Below are 15,288 nucleotides of genomic sequence, written 5' to 3'. Positions count from 1 at the left end.
TAATTATTTCGTAACTAGTCCAAAAACCAGAATTCATTTAACACCAAACAGCTAGATTCACTCACTCTAATTTAAAAAAAATGCAGTTTCATTTCCAAATTTTCAATAACTCAATAAATACGTATAAAGAGTGTGAAAAAATGCCACTTTTCCTGAGTTAGGAAAAGTCAAAATGTCAGCCAGTGTCAAAAGTGGTTGGTCATGAACTTGTAGGGTGATACAGTCTGGTCTTTATCAAAATTTTGACACTGTCAGTTGATTATTAAAAAAAATGAACTATAACTATTATAAATTTCTATTTATATTTTTTATCAAGTTGTGAAACAAAAAACGATTAAGATTATGTAATACCACTCGATTTTCATTTTCATTTCAACAAAAAAAACTATCTAGGATTTTGAAAAAAGCAGATAATTTGAACTAGAATTTGGAGGATGACGTAGAAGTCTAAACATGGATTTCTAAAATAAAAAATTCAGATTTACGATCTACAGACGGCTTTAAAGAAGAATTTTAACAAATATCTAAAGAAGAATACAGAAATGATGCTAAAGAATAACTAGAAAATTTGGAAAAGACGAAAAAAATTAAAAAATGTAAAATATAAAATCATTTTTCCCGAAATCGTCGTGAAAAGAACTTTCCGTGGTTACTTGGAGTCAACGAAACCAGGCTTCACAAGGCAAACAAAGTGCTCATGTGTGAAATTGCAGAAGTAGGTAGATTTAAAATTTTATACTGGATTATTTATTTACTTAAAAAACTGTTTAGGAAAAAATGCATTTTCTTTGGTTATAGAGCAACTAAAAATAGTCACAAGAATTTTTTTATTTCGACAAGTATCTGATTTATCTAATCAGATCCTCATCCGAGAATATTTATTTATAAATTTTTCATAACAAACGATGACATTGCCACAATTACTATCGCAGATCTGGACTGATATCTCCTCAATAATTTACAAGGCCTTAACTAAGGCTGCACTGGTGCCGGCACAAATAGCCAAAGAGAGAACCATAAGGAGCAGAACCGCAAGCATAGCAAACGGCCTCTCCTCTTCATCTACGGCCCTAAAAAACAACCAACTCATTTGGCACAAACACAATGGATTGTGACTCACTTCGGGACCGTAATTATGGCCAAATTGATCAAAAATCCGTTACTGAACGCAAAAACTAGGATTAAAATTGCATAAAGAGCGTCCGAATTGAACGCAACAGGGAGGTGGTCTCTGGGCTGAGCATTGCAAAAAAGTATCATTGGAATAAGAGGGATTCTGAGCAGGCTCAAAAGCAGGAGTGTGAGTCCATCAGAAGGCTACAATTTTGCAAAGTGAATAAGTAATTGATTCTAAGTTAAATGAACCTTCTTGAAGTACATTGCAACTTCACGGCCCACGTAATCAAAGAGATAATAGAAGAGGAAATTAACAACAGGACCAAAAAACGTGTCTGAAATTTTTAGTTTAATTGCTCGCTTTTTTCAATTTGAAAATTACCGCTCCATGGTGTCCCATTTCCCTTATCTACTGAAACAACCAGGGACGTGACCCCCGGATGTAACATGATGGTACAGCCCAACACCAGTACCATGGACCCCATATACAGTCTAACTTTCCTGATCGCAGACTTAATAACTTCTTTATCAAACTTTAGATTGGTTTTTTTCTCCTCCAATTGCTTCATTAGATGGAAACCAAAATATTCAGACCTGCGCCAAAGTCCGACGAAACCCACCAGTGGCAAAAAAACGAAAAACATCCCAATGAGGAAATAAATGAGCCCCGTGGTCGCGGGCCCCCCACCAACCCCCAGTGCGAAAATCTGCACCAAAGCGGCCAAAATCCCGCAGATGGCTTGCCCCGAAAACAAGGGGGCTAAGTCCTTGGAGGGAAACTTCCCCGCTAATTCGAACACCGAAACCATAAAAACCCCTGAAAAGGCTGGGAAAAAAAACATTGGAAAGTACCCACTTTTGTGATTACCGCTGAGGCAACATCCAGTGATCAGAGTCAAGACGAAAAAATCCCGCTGCCCTGAAATTATTTTAGATTTTCAATGGGACTCGGATCGGGGGCTTACACGGGTCGGTGTCAATGCGGACGAAAATGCAGGTCAGGACGAACATCGAAATGAGCCCCGCGAGGGCCCCCAGAACCCTGGTCAGCAAGTTGAGGTATTTTCGCAAGACCCGGATTGTGAGAATTATGAATAAAACGTTGCTCACGTTTGAACATATCGTATAATCGGACGTGAATTGTGCCTGGAGTCCGGTCCTGTTATCGCTGTTGTAACTGATATTGCTGGCAGGATCTCGGAATTTGTACATCCAATACTGTAATTTTTTTTTACTAATTATAATAAGGTAATAGACTTACATCTGTGGCCGTTGTGAAAAAATTCCCTGGTACTACTGTCACAACCCCAAACGAATAAAACAAGACATAAATCAAGACACTGTGGTCTTTCGGAGGCCCACTTGACGTTTCCATGACCGAAACACAAATTTTTCTCCCGCAATTACGCGCGTTTAAATGGCCATTTTTCGAAATATTATCGCCCGTATGCGCAAATGTGCCTTTTCCAAGAGAATGAATCAGTTAGATAACACACACTTATCAAATCAAACACCAGAAACTACTCAGCTGTTTATTCGAGTCTCAGAAACATGTTTTATTGAAGTTAAAATTACTGTTGTTTGCGCTCAAGGTTTTGAGGAAATTTTGGAACTCGACCGTGCTGCTGATGATCCTCTGGGGGCCGCTGTTGTCGTCTGAAGACGAGCCGGTGGTGTCGGTGGGCGAGTAGAGGCGTTCTTGGATGTTGGACAGTTTCAGTTTCGGGCGCAACATTTGGGCCTTGAACAATATTATTTACAAAAAATTAAAATTGTTTTCAACCTTTTTTTACAAAATGTGCAAGAATTATTTCATTGTGTCTAATGTTTCGTTGAAAAATGTTGGTCCAAATAATAATAATAATAATAATCTTTAATGTTTTTAACTCGTTCTAGTATAGTCTTATGGACTTTTATATGTCTTAACAACTCATTAGAGTTGTTAAAAGTTGAAAAAAAGTCCATTTGTTCGATTTTTTATGTTTGCTTTTTTTCAATTTTTGTCGCGATTTTGGTCGATTTCGTGTACCCGGAACATTTATCGAGCAATAACTCCGGAACTATTAGAGATAACCCTATGAAGTTTACTATCGTTGGAAAGCTTTTTTACTTATCTATTATTTGCAAAAAAGATTATTGTTCTCCGACTTATAGTTTTCGAGAAAATTGCAAATAAAAGCAAAATTAGGTAACATTTTTAAAAATTCACAACTAAAAAACTATTGGGAATTCGACGGTTTTCTTGACGCCAATCAATTCCCCGGATCATTCTACATAAGCTAGAGTCAAAATAGTATTTTTTTTTCGAATAGTTTTGGCGTAATTGAGATAATAAAAAATATCATATCGTTCCAGCAATGATTTATGAACTGTTTTATATAAATACTGCACAGTAATGTATATTAAAAAATCAGGTATATTCCAAAATTTGATTTGAGGGCTTATTTAACTAGATCGTAAAACACATTTTTCCCTAAAACACTCTGTATAAACCAAAATTTTCTTATAAAAATCTAGTTCTTTCTAGAAAAAATATTCTGGAACAAAGTTACCTTTCATAAAATAAAAATCGAAAATTTAGGGTTTCCCTAATCAGACGCAATTTTTTATTTAAAAATCGTTCACCTTATAGGCGTTGTAGTTCAAAATGTTTTGCTTGACTTCATTAAGTTCGGCCTTTTTCTGGTGAAGCCCCTCACAGTCGGTGTCCTTGGAGGTATCAATGCTTGACTCGTCCAAATCCACCGAAATTTTACTATTGGCCTGAAACTCAATTTTTGAAGTTGGTTCAAAAGTCCCGATGCTTTTTTGCAACTCCATGATTTTTTTCTGAAAATTGCAAATATCGACCGGAGGATCAGACGAAATCTCCTCCGATTGCTACGATAATTATTAGTTAGAAATAAAAATAGTGAAATGGGAGAGGGTCACTTCAGTGAGCGGCTTACTGGCGATGTCCTTCTCAGGCAGTTGTTCCAAGTTACTCTCACTGTCCTGTTTTTCGTACAACTTGAGTTTTTCCTCAAGTTTCGAGTAGTTTTTCTCAAGCGTGGCCAACTTGCTCCTTAGGAGATCACGATCGCGGCTGACCTCCTTCAAGTGGAGCTCCAAATTGTGCGCTTTCCGCGAGATCACCTCCTGGTTGGCACTGGCATAGTCCTTGTATTTGAGATTCTCCTTCAAGGTGCTTGCCGTCCGGGCCAACTTCTCCTTCATCATGAACGTCTCCAGTTTGTATTCCTCGATCTGTTGCCGCGCTGTTAGGTTTTCCTTCTGGGCCAGGACGAGTTGCTGGGACAGCTCGTCCTTCTCCTTGGCCAACTCCTCCATTTCCTTCTTAATTTGCTCCTTGTTGATGGTGCCCGGAAGTGGTTTAGGAGTCGCCTCAGTTTCAGCTCCTTTGAGGCGATTGCTCAACCCCTGCCGGTTCCTGAACACGTTGTAGAACTTAAACACGCGCCACACCACCCACGACATGGACTTGACCACCGAACAAAACACCAAGGAGCACAAAAACGCGCAAACATTCCAGAGCAAGATCGGCCAGTTTAGTTTGGTTGCAGTTTCGGGTGTTTCGAAATTTTGCTGCCTTCTGCTGAGTTGCTTGAACTGGCCGCTGAGGATGTCCTCAAAAGCTGCAAAAATGGGGAGTTTTGGGCGAAAATGAGACACGGGCTTACACTGCGAGCATCGCTTCCAGGTGGAGTCCCCCAGCAAGTCGGTCATGTAGATGAAGCCCCAAAATACGCATCCGAGACTCAAGAGGGGTTTCCAGTTGACACGCATTGCTAATTTTTCATTTTTGGCTCAATGTTTGGGAAAAAAAATGATCGGGTCATAATGTCTGACAAAAACAACAAAAGTGTCAAGAAATTCGAGCTGTGTGACAGGAGGGGACTTAAACTAATTTCGAAAAATTTCGAAATCAATAAACAAAAAATTTTAATTTAGAAAGAATAAGGCGATTATTTGGGTCGTTCCAACTAGTTTAAATACTTGAAAAAAAATTGTATGAAGTTTATTTATTGTGGACTTTTTTTTGTCGCGATTTTGGTCGATTCCGGGTGTTCGGAACATTGATCGAGCAATAACTCCGGAACTATTACAGCTAACCTCATGAACTGTACTATCGTTGGAAAGCTCTTTTGATTATATATCTTTTTTAAAAAAGATCTTTTTTTTCGACTAATAGTTTTTGAGAAAATTGCAAATAAACGCAAAAATTTTAAAAAAATTATAACTAAAAAACTATTGGAAATTTGGCAATTTTTTCGATGCCAATTGATTCCCCGGATCATTTTGCGTAAGTATGGCTCAAAACAGTTCCACTTTTTCGAATAGTTAAGCCGTTATTTATTTTATTTTAATTTGAAAAATGGTGGATGCGCCGAGTTATTTTTCAAAAAATTCATAACTCAAAAACTAAAAGTCGTAGAGCAATGCGGTTTGTTCCATTGAATTCAGCGGCCCATTTTCTGTATTATACCAACTTTTCACGAGATTTAAAATTTTGAATTTTTTTGCTAAAATTTAATGAGTATTAACACTTGCCTTCAAGAAAGTGAAAAAAAAATTTTTTTAATGTGTTCTATCATAGTTTTTCGTACTTATATGTGCCTTTACAACCCTCTAGGGTTGTTAAAAGTTCAAAAAAAATCCTTATGTTCGATTTTTTAATATTTGATTTTTTCAATTTTCGTCGCAGTTTTTGTCGGTTTTGGGTACCCGGAACATTTCTCGAGCAATAGCTCCGGAACTATTAGAGATAACCCCATGAAGTGTATTATCGTTGGAAAGCTCTTTTAATTGTCTATCTTTTTCAAAAAAGATCTTTGCTCTCCGACTAATAGTTTTCGAGAAAATTGCAGATAAATGCAAAAATTGGTAAAATTTTAAAAAATTCGTAACCAAAAAACTAGTGGGAATTTGGCAATTTTCTCGACGCCAATCGATTCCCTGGATCATTTTGCATAGGTAAAGATCAAAACAGTTCCCCTTTTTCGAATAGTTTAGTCGTAATTGAGAATATAATAAAAATTAAAAATAAATTAAGACCTCCCTCCCCTCCAAAATGGCCATTTTTAAAAGTGTCTCAGAATCAAATAACACTTATCCTTTCTTATAGATTTTGATGTGCTCTTTACGATGGAAAAAAGAGTTTTTTCCTAGCTCTTTTAGTTTGGCCGTAATCGGCGATTGAAAATTATAAAACTTTTTGCGAGATATCGCTTTGAGTCCTATGCCATTTTGTAGAGTTTTTATTGCGCTTTTCTACAATTCTTCCGTTTTTAGATAACTCTAATAATTTCGCCGTAATCGGCAGTTGAAAATGGAAAAAAAGCGAAGATGGAAACTTTATTTGCGTTTTTCTCGGAAACTCTAAGACTTAGAGAATCAAACTAAAAAAACGGATGGCGCTTAAAATTATCTATTTTTTCGTCCAAACCCGGAGCTGCTCCGGGCAACGGTTCCGGTTACAGAGGCAATTAAAGTTTTACACTAAAAAAAATCATAACCCAAAAAGTAAAAGTCGTTGGGCAATGCGGTTTGTTTCATTTTCTTTGTTATACCAGCTTTTTTTACGAGATTAAAAATTTTGATTTTTTTTGCTAAATTCTGCTATATCGTAAATTAACTTAATTTTTGTATTTCGCGGTAAAATAATTCGGGCAGCCATTTTGTGCTTTAGTCAACCCACAATACACCACTTTTTTACTATTTTCTTATTGCTTAAATCTCTTTTTTGTACCCATAAAAACCCCACGACTCACTAATCACCATACGACTTTTTTGTCGTGGTAGTAATTTTTTGTGATAAGAATTGATAAAAACTCTTCATTCCGGCGCTTGCGCACTATCCCCGATCGCGTCCTGCCGTTACCCCAAAATTTTCCTCATCTCTCGCCTTCATTTTCCATCAAAATGTCGGCCATCTGATTTCCCTAACCTCAAAAGTGCATATGTGCGCGTAAAAATGCCATTATCGCCCGTTTCCACTCTCGGAAACCGTTCATAATCAGCTTAACGTAGTGTGGTGCGCCCCCAAGGCCATGTCGAACTCCCTGTGCAAGACTTCGGTGCTCCGCATCTACCAGGAGGTGATCGACGACGTGATCAGCGGCGTCCGCGAGATCTTCCTGGAGGACGGCGTCGACGAGCAGGTCCTCCAGGAGCTGAAGCAGACCTGGGAGACCAAGCTCAAGGCCAGCAAGGCGGTGCAGAGCGAGGAGGAGAAGGCGAAGAAGGCGGAGATGACCGCCACCAACGGCTTCCCCAAGCAGCATGTGGCGCAGCCGGCGGCAGCCCCCGTGGGGCAGATCGCCGAGACGAAGATGGTCCCCATCCAGATCACGCTCCCGGCGCAGCCCGGCAGCGACCAGGGCCCCAGGATACTCACGATACAGGTCCCCGCCACGGCGCTCCAGGGGAACCAGCTCCAGAAGGTGCTCACGGGGCAGATCATCACGGGGATGATGAATTTGCCCGCCAATATTGCGTCTTCGGTGCTCCAGCAGCACGTCAACGCGGTGTTTAACAGGTAGTCAGTTAGCCCCCTTTTAACTTAAATCGTCCACGCAAAATGTTTTCGGGTCACCCTGTACAAAGAAAAATACATGTTTTGTGCACACTTATGCAGATATTTTTGTCAATAATTGTTTTAAAAATTTTCTAATTATTGTTTAAAATTTTATCGGATTTTTAATAATGTTCTCTTCGGAATAAATAAAAAAGCTTGTAATAATTGTAGTTTTTTGTTATGAGATAACGTGTTTTTAACAGCCAGCAGCAGCAGATCGTGACCATTGTCAACCGAAACATCGCCCAGACGGACGGAAGCCACGCCGAGGAGGAGGAGGAGGAACAAATCGAAATCGAGTTTATTTTGCCTAGGAAGAAGGTGCCCCAGGTGGACGGCCCCGTGGACACGTCCGACGACGATGAGGACGGGTCTGACGACGATAACGACGACGAGGATATCGATGACGATAAGGACGAAGAGGATCAAGAAATGGAGGAAGAAGGTGGTGAAGAAGAGCCCCTGAACTCCGAAGACGATGTGACTGATGACGACCCAACTGATTTGTTCGATACTGATAACATCGTTGTTTGTCAGTACGATAAAATCATAAGAAATAGGAATAAGTGGAAATTTTATTTGAAAGATGGGATAATGAACTTGAGTGGACAAGATTATGTCTTCCAAAAGGCTAACGGTGATGCGGAATGGTAATTAGTGTTTTTTAAGAAGTTTTGTTTTTTTTTTATTATTTTCAAGTCACTTGCACGCAAAACCCGTCACTTATTCAAGGGAACGTTGGGTTCCGACTTAAGTTATTGAACTTTTGTATGTAAAATGGGAGAATAGCCTGAGTTGTAGAATTGTGTTATCCATTATAAATGTAACTAATAATAGGCGTTTAGATTTAATCGAAATTTTTACTATGTATTATCAATTATCGATAGCCGTTTGTGAATAAAACTATTTTTGAAGTTACACCATTGGTCGTTTTTCTAACACCTGGAAGATGACAAAAATCGCAAATTAGCAGCTCTTTTGAAAAAAAATCATAACTCAAAAACTAAAAATCGTAGAGCAATGCCTATAATGGAAAATTATATTCAACAAAAAAATTCATAATTCGAAAACTAAAAGTCGTAGAGCAGTGCGGTTCGTTCCATTGGATTCAGCGCCTTTTTTTCTCTATTATACTAATTTTTCACGCAATTTAAAATTTTCAATTTTTTTGCTCAAATTTCCTGAGTTATACACTTACTTACCTTCAAAGAGGTGAAAAAAAATTTTTTTTAAACTAACTCCAGCAAATTTTTATGGACTTCTACATGTCTTAACAACTCACAAAAGTTGTTAAAAGTCCACAAAAAGTCCAAATGTTCGATTTTTTGATGTTTGATTTTTTCAATTTTCGTCGCAGTTTTTGTCGGTTTTGGGTACCCGGAACATTTCTCGAGCAATAGCTCCGGAACTATTAGAGATAACCCCATGAAGTGTATTATCGTTGGAAAGCTCTTTAAATTATCTATCTTTTTCAAAAAAGATTATTGTTCTCCGACTAATAGTTTTCGAGCAATTTGCTGCTAAATGCAAAAATTGGTAAAATTTTAAAAAATTCATAACTAAAAAACTATTGGGAATATGGCAATTTTCTCGATGCCAATCGATTCCCCGGATCATTTTGCATAGGGGTGGATCAAAACAGTTCCACTTTATTGAATAGTTTAGCCGTAAATGAGAAAATAAAAAAAATTAAAAAAAAGTTAACACCCCCCCCCCTTAAAATCGGTCAATTTTTAAAGTGTCTCAAAATCAAATGAAACCTATTCTATCTTATAGATTTTGATGTGCTCTTTACAATGGAACAAACCTTTTTCTTCTAGCTCTTTTAGTTTGCCCGTAATCGGCGTTTGAAAATTGAAAAATTTTTTGCGAGATATCGCCTTGAGTCCTATGCCATTTTGTAGAGTTTTTTATTCCGGTTGTCCTCCATTTTTCCGTTTCTCGAAAACTCTAATAGTTTCGCCGTAATTGGCGGTTGAAAATTGAAAAAAAGTGAAAATGGAAACCTTTTTTTGCGTTTTTCTCGGAAACTGTAAGACTTAGAGCAACGAACAAAAAAACATCTGATAGCGCTTAATTTTATCTATTTTTTCGACTAAACCCGGAGCCGCTCCGGGCAACGGTTCCGGCTACAGAGGCGATTAAAGTTTTTCACTAAAAAAATTCATAAAAAAAAAACTAAAAGTCGTAGAGCAATGCGGTTTGTTCGGTTGAATTCTACGGCTCATTTTACATAATATATAAATTTTTCACAACAATTAAAAATTTAAAATTTTTTGCCTAAATTTAGGGTAGCCATTTGTCATAGCGAAAAATTTTATTCATTAAAAAAATTCATAACTCGAAAACTAAAAGTCGTAGAGCAGTGCGGTTTGTTCGATTGAATTCTACGGCTCATTTTACATATTATATCGATTTTTCACAAGAATTAAAAATTTAAAATTTTTTGCCTAAATTTAGGGTAGCCATTTGTCCGTGAAAACTTTTATTCCTTAAAAAAATTCATAACTCGAAAACTAAAAGTCGTAGAGCAGTGCGGTTTGTTCCATTGGATTCAGCGGCTTTTTTTCTCTATTCTACCAATTTTTCACGCAATTTAAAATTTTCAATTTTTTTGCTAAAATTTCCTGAATAAAATACACTACTTACCATCAAAGAGGTGAAAAAAAAAATTTTTTTAACTAACTCCAGCAAATGTTTATGGACCTCTACATATCTTAACAACCCACAAAAGTTGTTAAAAGTCCACAAAAAGTCCAAATGTTCGATTTTTTGATGTTTAATTTTTTTCAATTTTCATCGCAGTTTTTGTCGGTTTTGGGTACCCGGAACATTTCTCGAGCAATAGCTCCGGAACTATTAGAGATAACCCCATGAAGTGTATTATCGTTGGAAAGCTCTTTAAATTATCTATCTTCTTCAAAAAAGATTATTGTTCTCCGACTAATAGTTTTCGAGCAATTTGCTGCTAAATGCAAAAATTGGTAAAATTTAAAAAAATTCATAACTAAAAAAATATTGGGAATATGGCAATTTTCTCGATGCCAATCGATTCCCCGGATCATTTTGCATAGGGATGGATCAAAACAGTTCCACTTTATTGAATAGTTTAGCCGTAAATGAGAAAATAAAAAAAATTAAAAAAAAGTTAACACCCCCCCCTTAAAATCGGTCAATTTTTAAAGTGTCTCAAAATCAAATGAAACCTATTCCATCTTATAGATTTTGATGTGCTCTTTACGATGGAACAAACCTTTTTCTTCTAGCTCTTTTAGTTTGGCCGTAATCGGCGTTTGAAAATTGAAAAATTTTTTGCGAGATATCGCCTTGAGTCCTATGCCATTTTGTAGAGTTTTTTATTCCGGTTATCCTCCATTTTTCCGTTTCTCGATATCTTTAATAGTTTCGCCGTAATTGGCGATTGAAAATTGAAAAAAAGTGAAAATGGAAACCTTTTTTTGCGTTTTTCTCGGAAACTGTAAGACTTAGAGCAACGAACAAAAAACCATCTGATAGCGCTTGATTTTGTCTATTTTTTTGATTAAACCCGGAGCCGCTCCGGGCAACGGTTCCGGCTACAGAGGCGATCAAAGTTTTTCACTAAAAAAATTCATAAAAAAAAAACTAAAAGTCGTAGAGCATTGCGGTTTGTTCCATTGAATTCTACGGCTCATTTTACATATTATATCAATTTTTCACAAGAATTAAAAATTTAAAATTTTTTGCCTAAATTTAGGGTAGCCATTTGTCATAGCGAAAAATTTTATTCATTAAAAAAATTCATAACTCGAAAACTAAAAGTCGTAGAGCAGTGCGGTTTGTTCGATTGAATTCTACGGCTCATTTTACATATTATATCGATTTTTCACAAGAATTAAAAATTTAAAATTTTTTGCCTAAATTTAGGGTAGCCATTTGTCACAGTGAAAACTTTTATTCATTAAAAAAATTCATAACTCGAAAACTAAAAGTCGTAGAGCAGTGCGGTTTGTTCGATTGAATTCTACGGCTCATTTTACATATTATATCAATTTTTCACAAGAATTAAAAATTTAAAATTTTTTGCCTAAATTTAGGGTAGCCATTTGTCACAGTGAAAACTTTTATTCATTAAAAAAATTCATAACTCGAAAACTAAAAGTCGTAGAGCAGTGCGGTTTGTTCCATTGGATTCAGCGGCTTTTTTTCTCTATTATACTAATTTTTCACGCAATTTAAAATTTTCAATTTTTTTGCTCAAATTTCCTGAGTAATAAATACACTTACTTACCCAAAGAGATGAAAAAACAATTTTTTTAAACTTACTCCAGCAAATTTTTATGGACCTCTACATATCTTAACAACCCACAAAAGTTGTTAAAAGTCCACAAAAAGTCCAAATGTTCGATTTTTTGATGTTTGATTTTTTCAATTTTCATCGCAGTTTTTGTCGGTTTTGGGTACCCGGAACATTTCTCGGGCAATAGCTCCGGAACTATTAGAGATAACCCCATGAAGTGTATTATCGTTGGAAAGCTCTTTAAATTATCTATCTTTTTCAAAAAAGATTATTGTTCTCCGACTAATAGTTTTCGAGCAATTTGCTGCTAAATGCAAAAATTGGTAAAATTTAAAAAAATTCATAACTAAAAAACTATTGGGAATATGGCAATTTTCTCTATGCCAATCGATTCCCCGGATCATTTTGCATAGGGATGGATCAAAACAGTTCCACTTTATTGAATAGTTTAGCCGTAAATGAGAAAATAAAAAAAATTAAAAAAAAGTTAACACCCCCCCCTTAAAATCGGTCAATTTTTAAAGTGTCTCAAAATCAAATGAAACCTATTCTGTCTTATAGATTTTGATGTGCTCTTTACGATGGAACAAACCTTTTTCTTCTAGCTCTTTTAGTTTGGCCGTAATCGGCGTTTGAAAATTGAAAAATTTTTTGCGAGATATCGCCTTGAGTGCTATGCCATTTTGTAGAGTTTTTAATTCCGGTTATCCTCCATTTTTCCGTTTCTCGATATCTTTAATAGTTTCGCCGTAATTGGCGATTGAAAATTGAAAAAAAGTGAAAATGGAAACCTTTTTTTGCGTTTTTCTCGGAAACTGTAAGACTTAGAGCAACGAACAAAAAACCATCTGATAGCGCTTGATTTTGTCTATTTTTTTGATTAAACCCGGAGCCGCTCCGGGCAACGGTTCCGGCTACAGAGGCGATCAAAGTTTTTCACTAAAAAAATTCATAAAAAAAAAACTAAAAGTCGTAGAGCATTGCGGTTTGTTCCATTGAATTCTACGGCTCATTTTACATATTATATCAATTTTTCACAAGAATTAAAAATTTAAAATTTTTTGCCTAAATTTAGGGTAGCCATGTCATAGCGAAAAATTTTATTCATTAAAAAAATTCATAACTCGAAAACTAAAAGTCGTAGAGCAGTGCGGTTTGTTCGATTGAATTCTACGGCTCATTTTACATATTATATCGATTTTTCACAAGAATTAAAAATTTAAAATTTTTTGCCTAAATTTAGGGTAGCCATTTGTCATAGCGAAAAATTTTATTCATTAAAAAAATTCATAACTCGAAAACTAAAAGTCGTAGAGCAGTGCGGTTTGTTCGATTGAATTCTACGGCTCATTTTACATATTATATCAATTTTTCACAAGAATTAAAAATTTAAAATTTTTTGCCTAAATTTAGGGTAGCCATTTGTCATAGCGAAAAATTTTATTCATTAAAAAAATTCATAACTCGAAAACTAAAAGTCGTAGAGCAGTGCGGTTTGTTCGATTGAATTCTACGGCTCATTTTACATATTATATCGATTTTTCACAAGAATTAAAAATTTAAAATTTTTTGCCTAAATTTAGGGTAGCCATTTGTCAGTGAAAACTTTTATTCCTTAAAAAAATTCATAACTCGAAAACTAAAAGTCGTAGAGCAGTGCGGTTTGTTCCATTGGATTCAGCGGCTTTTTTTCTCTATTATACCAATTTTTCACGCAATTTAAAATTTTCAATTTTTTTGCTAAAATTTCCTGAATAAAATACACTACTTACCATCAAAGAGGTGAAAAAAAAAATTTTTTTAACTAACTCCAGCAAATTTTTATGGACCTCTACATATCTTAACAACCCACAAAAGTTGTTAAAAGTCCACAAAAAGTCCAAATGTTCGATTTTTTGATGTTTGATTTTTTCAATTTTCATCGCAGTTTTTGTCGGTTTTGGGTACCCGGAACATTTCTCGAGCAATAGCTCCGGAACTATTAGAGATAACCCCATGAAGTGTATTATCGTTGGAAAGCTCTTTAAATTTTCTATCTTTTTCAAAAAAGATTATTGTTCTCCGACTAATAGTTTTCGAGCAATTTGCTGCTAAATGCAAAAATTGGTAAAATTTAAAAAAATTCATAACTAAAAAACTATTGGGAATATGGCAATTTTCTCGATGCCAATCGATTCCCCGGATCATTTTGCATAGGGATGGATCAAAACAGTTCCACTTTATTGAATAGTTTAGCCGTAAATGAGAAAATTAAAAAAATTAAAAAAAAGATAACACCCCCCCCTTAAAATCGGTCAATTTTTAAAATGTCTCAAAATCAAATGAAACCTATTCTATCTTATAGATTTTGATGTGCTCTTTACGATGGAACAAACCGTTTTCTTCTAGCTCTTTTAGTTTGGCCGTAATCGGCGTTTGAAAATTGAAAAATTTTTTGCGAGATATCGCCTTGAGTCCTATGCCATTTTGTAGAGTTTTTTATTCCGGTTATCCTCCATTTTTCCGTTTCTCGATATCTTTAATAGTTTCGCCGTAATTGGCGGTTGAAAATTGAAAAAAAGTGAAAATGGAAACCTTTTTTTGCGTTTTTCTCGGAAACTGTAAGACTTAGAGCAACGAACAAAAAACCATCTGCTAGCGCTTGATTTTGTCTATTTTTTTGATTAAACCCGGAGCCGCTCCGGGCAACGGTTCCGGCTACAGAGGCGATCAAAGTTTTTCACTAAAAAAATTCATAAAAAAAAAACTAAAAGTCGTAGAGCATTGCGGTTTGTTCCATTGAATTCTACGGCTCATTTTACATATTATATCAATTTTTCACAAGAATTAAAAATTTAAAATTTTTTGCCTAAATTTAGGGTAGCCATTTGTCACAGTGAAAACTTTTATTCATTAAAAAAATTCATAACTCGAAAACTAAAAGTCGTAGAGCAGTGCGGTTTGTTCCATTGGATTCAGCGGCTCATTTTTTGTATTACACCAACTTTTAACGAGATTTAAAATTTTGATTTTTTTTGCTCAAATTTCCTGAGTAAAACACTTACTTACCTTCAAAGAGGTGAAAAAAAAAATTTTTTAAACTAACTCCAGCAAATTTTTATGGACTTCTACATATCTTAACAACCCACAAAAGTTGTTAAAAGTCCACAAAAAGTCCAAATGTTCGATTTTTTGATGTTTGATTTTTTCAATTTTTGTCGCAGTTTTTGTCGGTTTTGAGTACCCGGAACGTTTCTCGAGCAATAGCTCCGGAACTATTAGAGATAACCCCATGAAGTGTATTATCGTTGGAAAGCTCTTTAAATTATCTATTTTT

At 35.6% G+C, this 15,288-nt stretch overlaps 3 protein-coding genes across 3 annotated transcripts; 1 reads left to right on the top strand and 2 right to left on the bottom strand.

Moving 5' to 3' along the window:
* Positions 1–808: 808 nt before the first annotated feature.
* On the bottom strand, positions 809–2,622 carry LOC657594 (equilibrative nucleoside transporter 3). The gene is made up of 7 exons (XM_008200171.3): positions 2,378–2,622; positions 2,082–2,334; positions 1,985–2,035; positions 1,499–1,942; positions 1,366–1,451; positions 1,121–1,317; positions 809–1,070 (listed from the first exon to the last, which is right to left on the bottom strand). The coding sequence occupies exons 1-7, from the start codon at positions 2,489–2,491 to the stop codon at positions 959–961; spliced, it is 1,257 nt and encodes a 418-aa protein (XP_008198393.1). The 5' UTR covers positions 2,492–2,622; the 3' UTR covers positions 809–958.
* A 12-nt stretch (positions 2,623–2,634) lies between these two features.
* On the bottom strand, positions 2,635–5,021 carry LOC103314348 (golgin subfamily A member 5). The gene is made up of 4 exons (XM_015983840.2): positions 4,797–5,021; positions 4,048–4,751; positions 3,742–3,996; positions 2,635–2,857 (listed from the first exon to the last, which is right to left on the bottom strand). The coding sequence occupies exons 1-4, from the start codon at positions 4,900–4,902 to the stop codon at positions 2,660–2,662; spliced, it is 1,263 nt and encodes a 420-aa protein (XP_015839326.1). The 5' UTR covers positions 4,903–5,021; the 3' UTR covers positions 2,635–2,659.
* Positions 5,022–6,957: 1,936 nt separating this feature from the next.
* On the top strand, positions 6,958–8,611 carry TfIIA-L (Transcription factor IIA L). The gene is made up of 2 exons (XM_963974.4): positions 6,958–7,654; positions 7,897–8,611. Exons 1-2 carry the CDS (start codon positions 7,167–7,169, stop codon positions 8,345–8,347), a joined length of 939 nt encoding a protein of 312 aa, XP_969067.1. The 5' UTR covers positions 6,958–7,166; the 3' UTR covers positions 8,348–8,611.
* The last annotated feature ends 6,677 nt before the right edge of the window (positions 8,612–15,288 follow it).

Source organism: Tribolium castaneum, chromosome 2 (genome assembly GCF_031307605.1).
Source record: "Tribolium castaneum strain GA2 chromosome 2, icTriCast1.1, whole genome shotgun sequence".
In the NCBI taxonomy this organism is placed as follows: Eukaryota; Metazoa; Arthropoda; class Insecta; order Coleoptera; family Tenebrionidae; genus Tribolium; species Tribolium castaneum.
The sequence above is the reverse complement of the archived record's forward strand: the minus strand, read 5'-3'. Positions and strand labels throughout refer to the sequence as shown.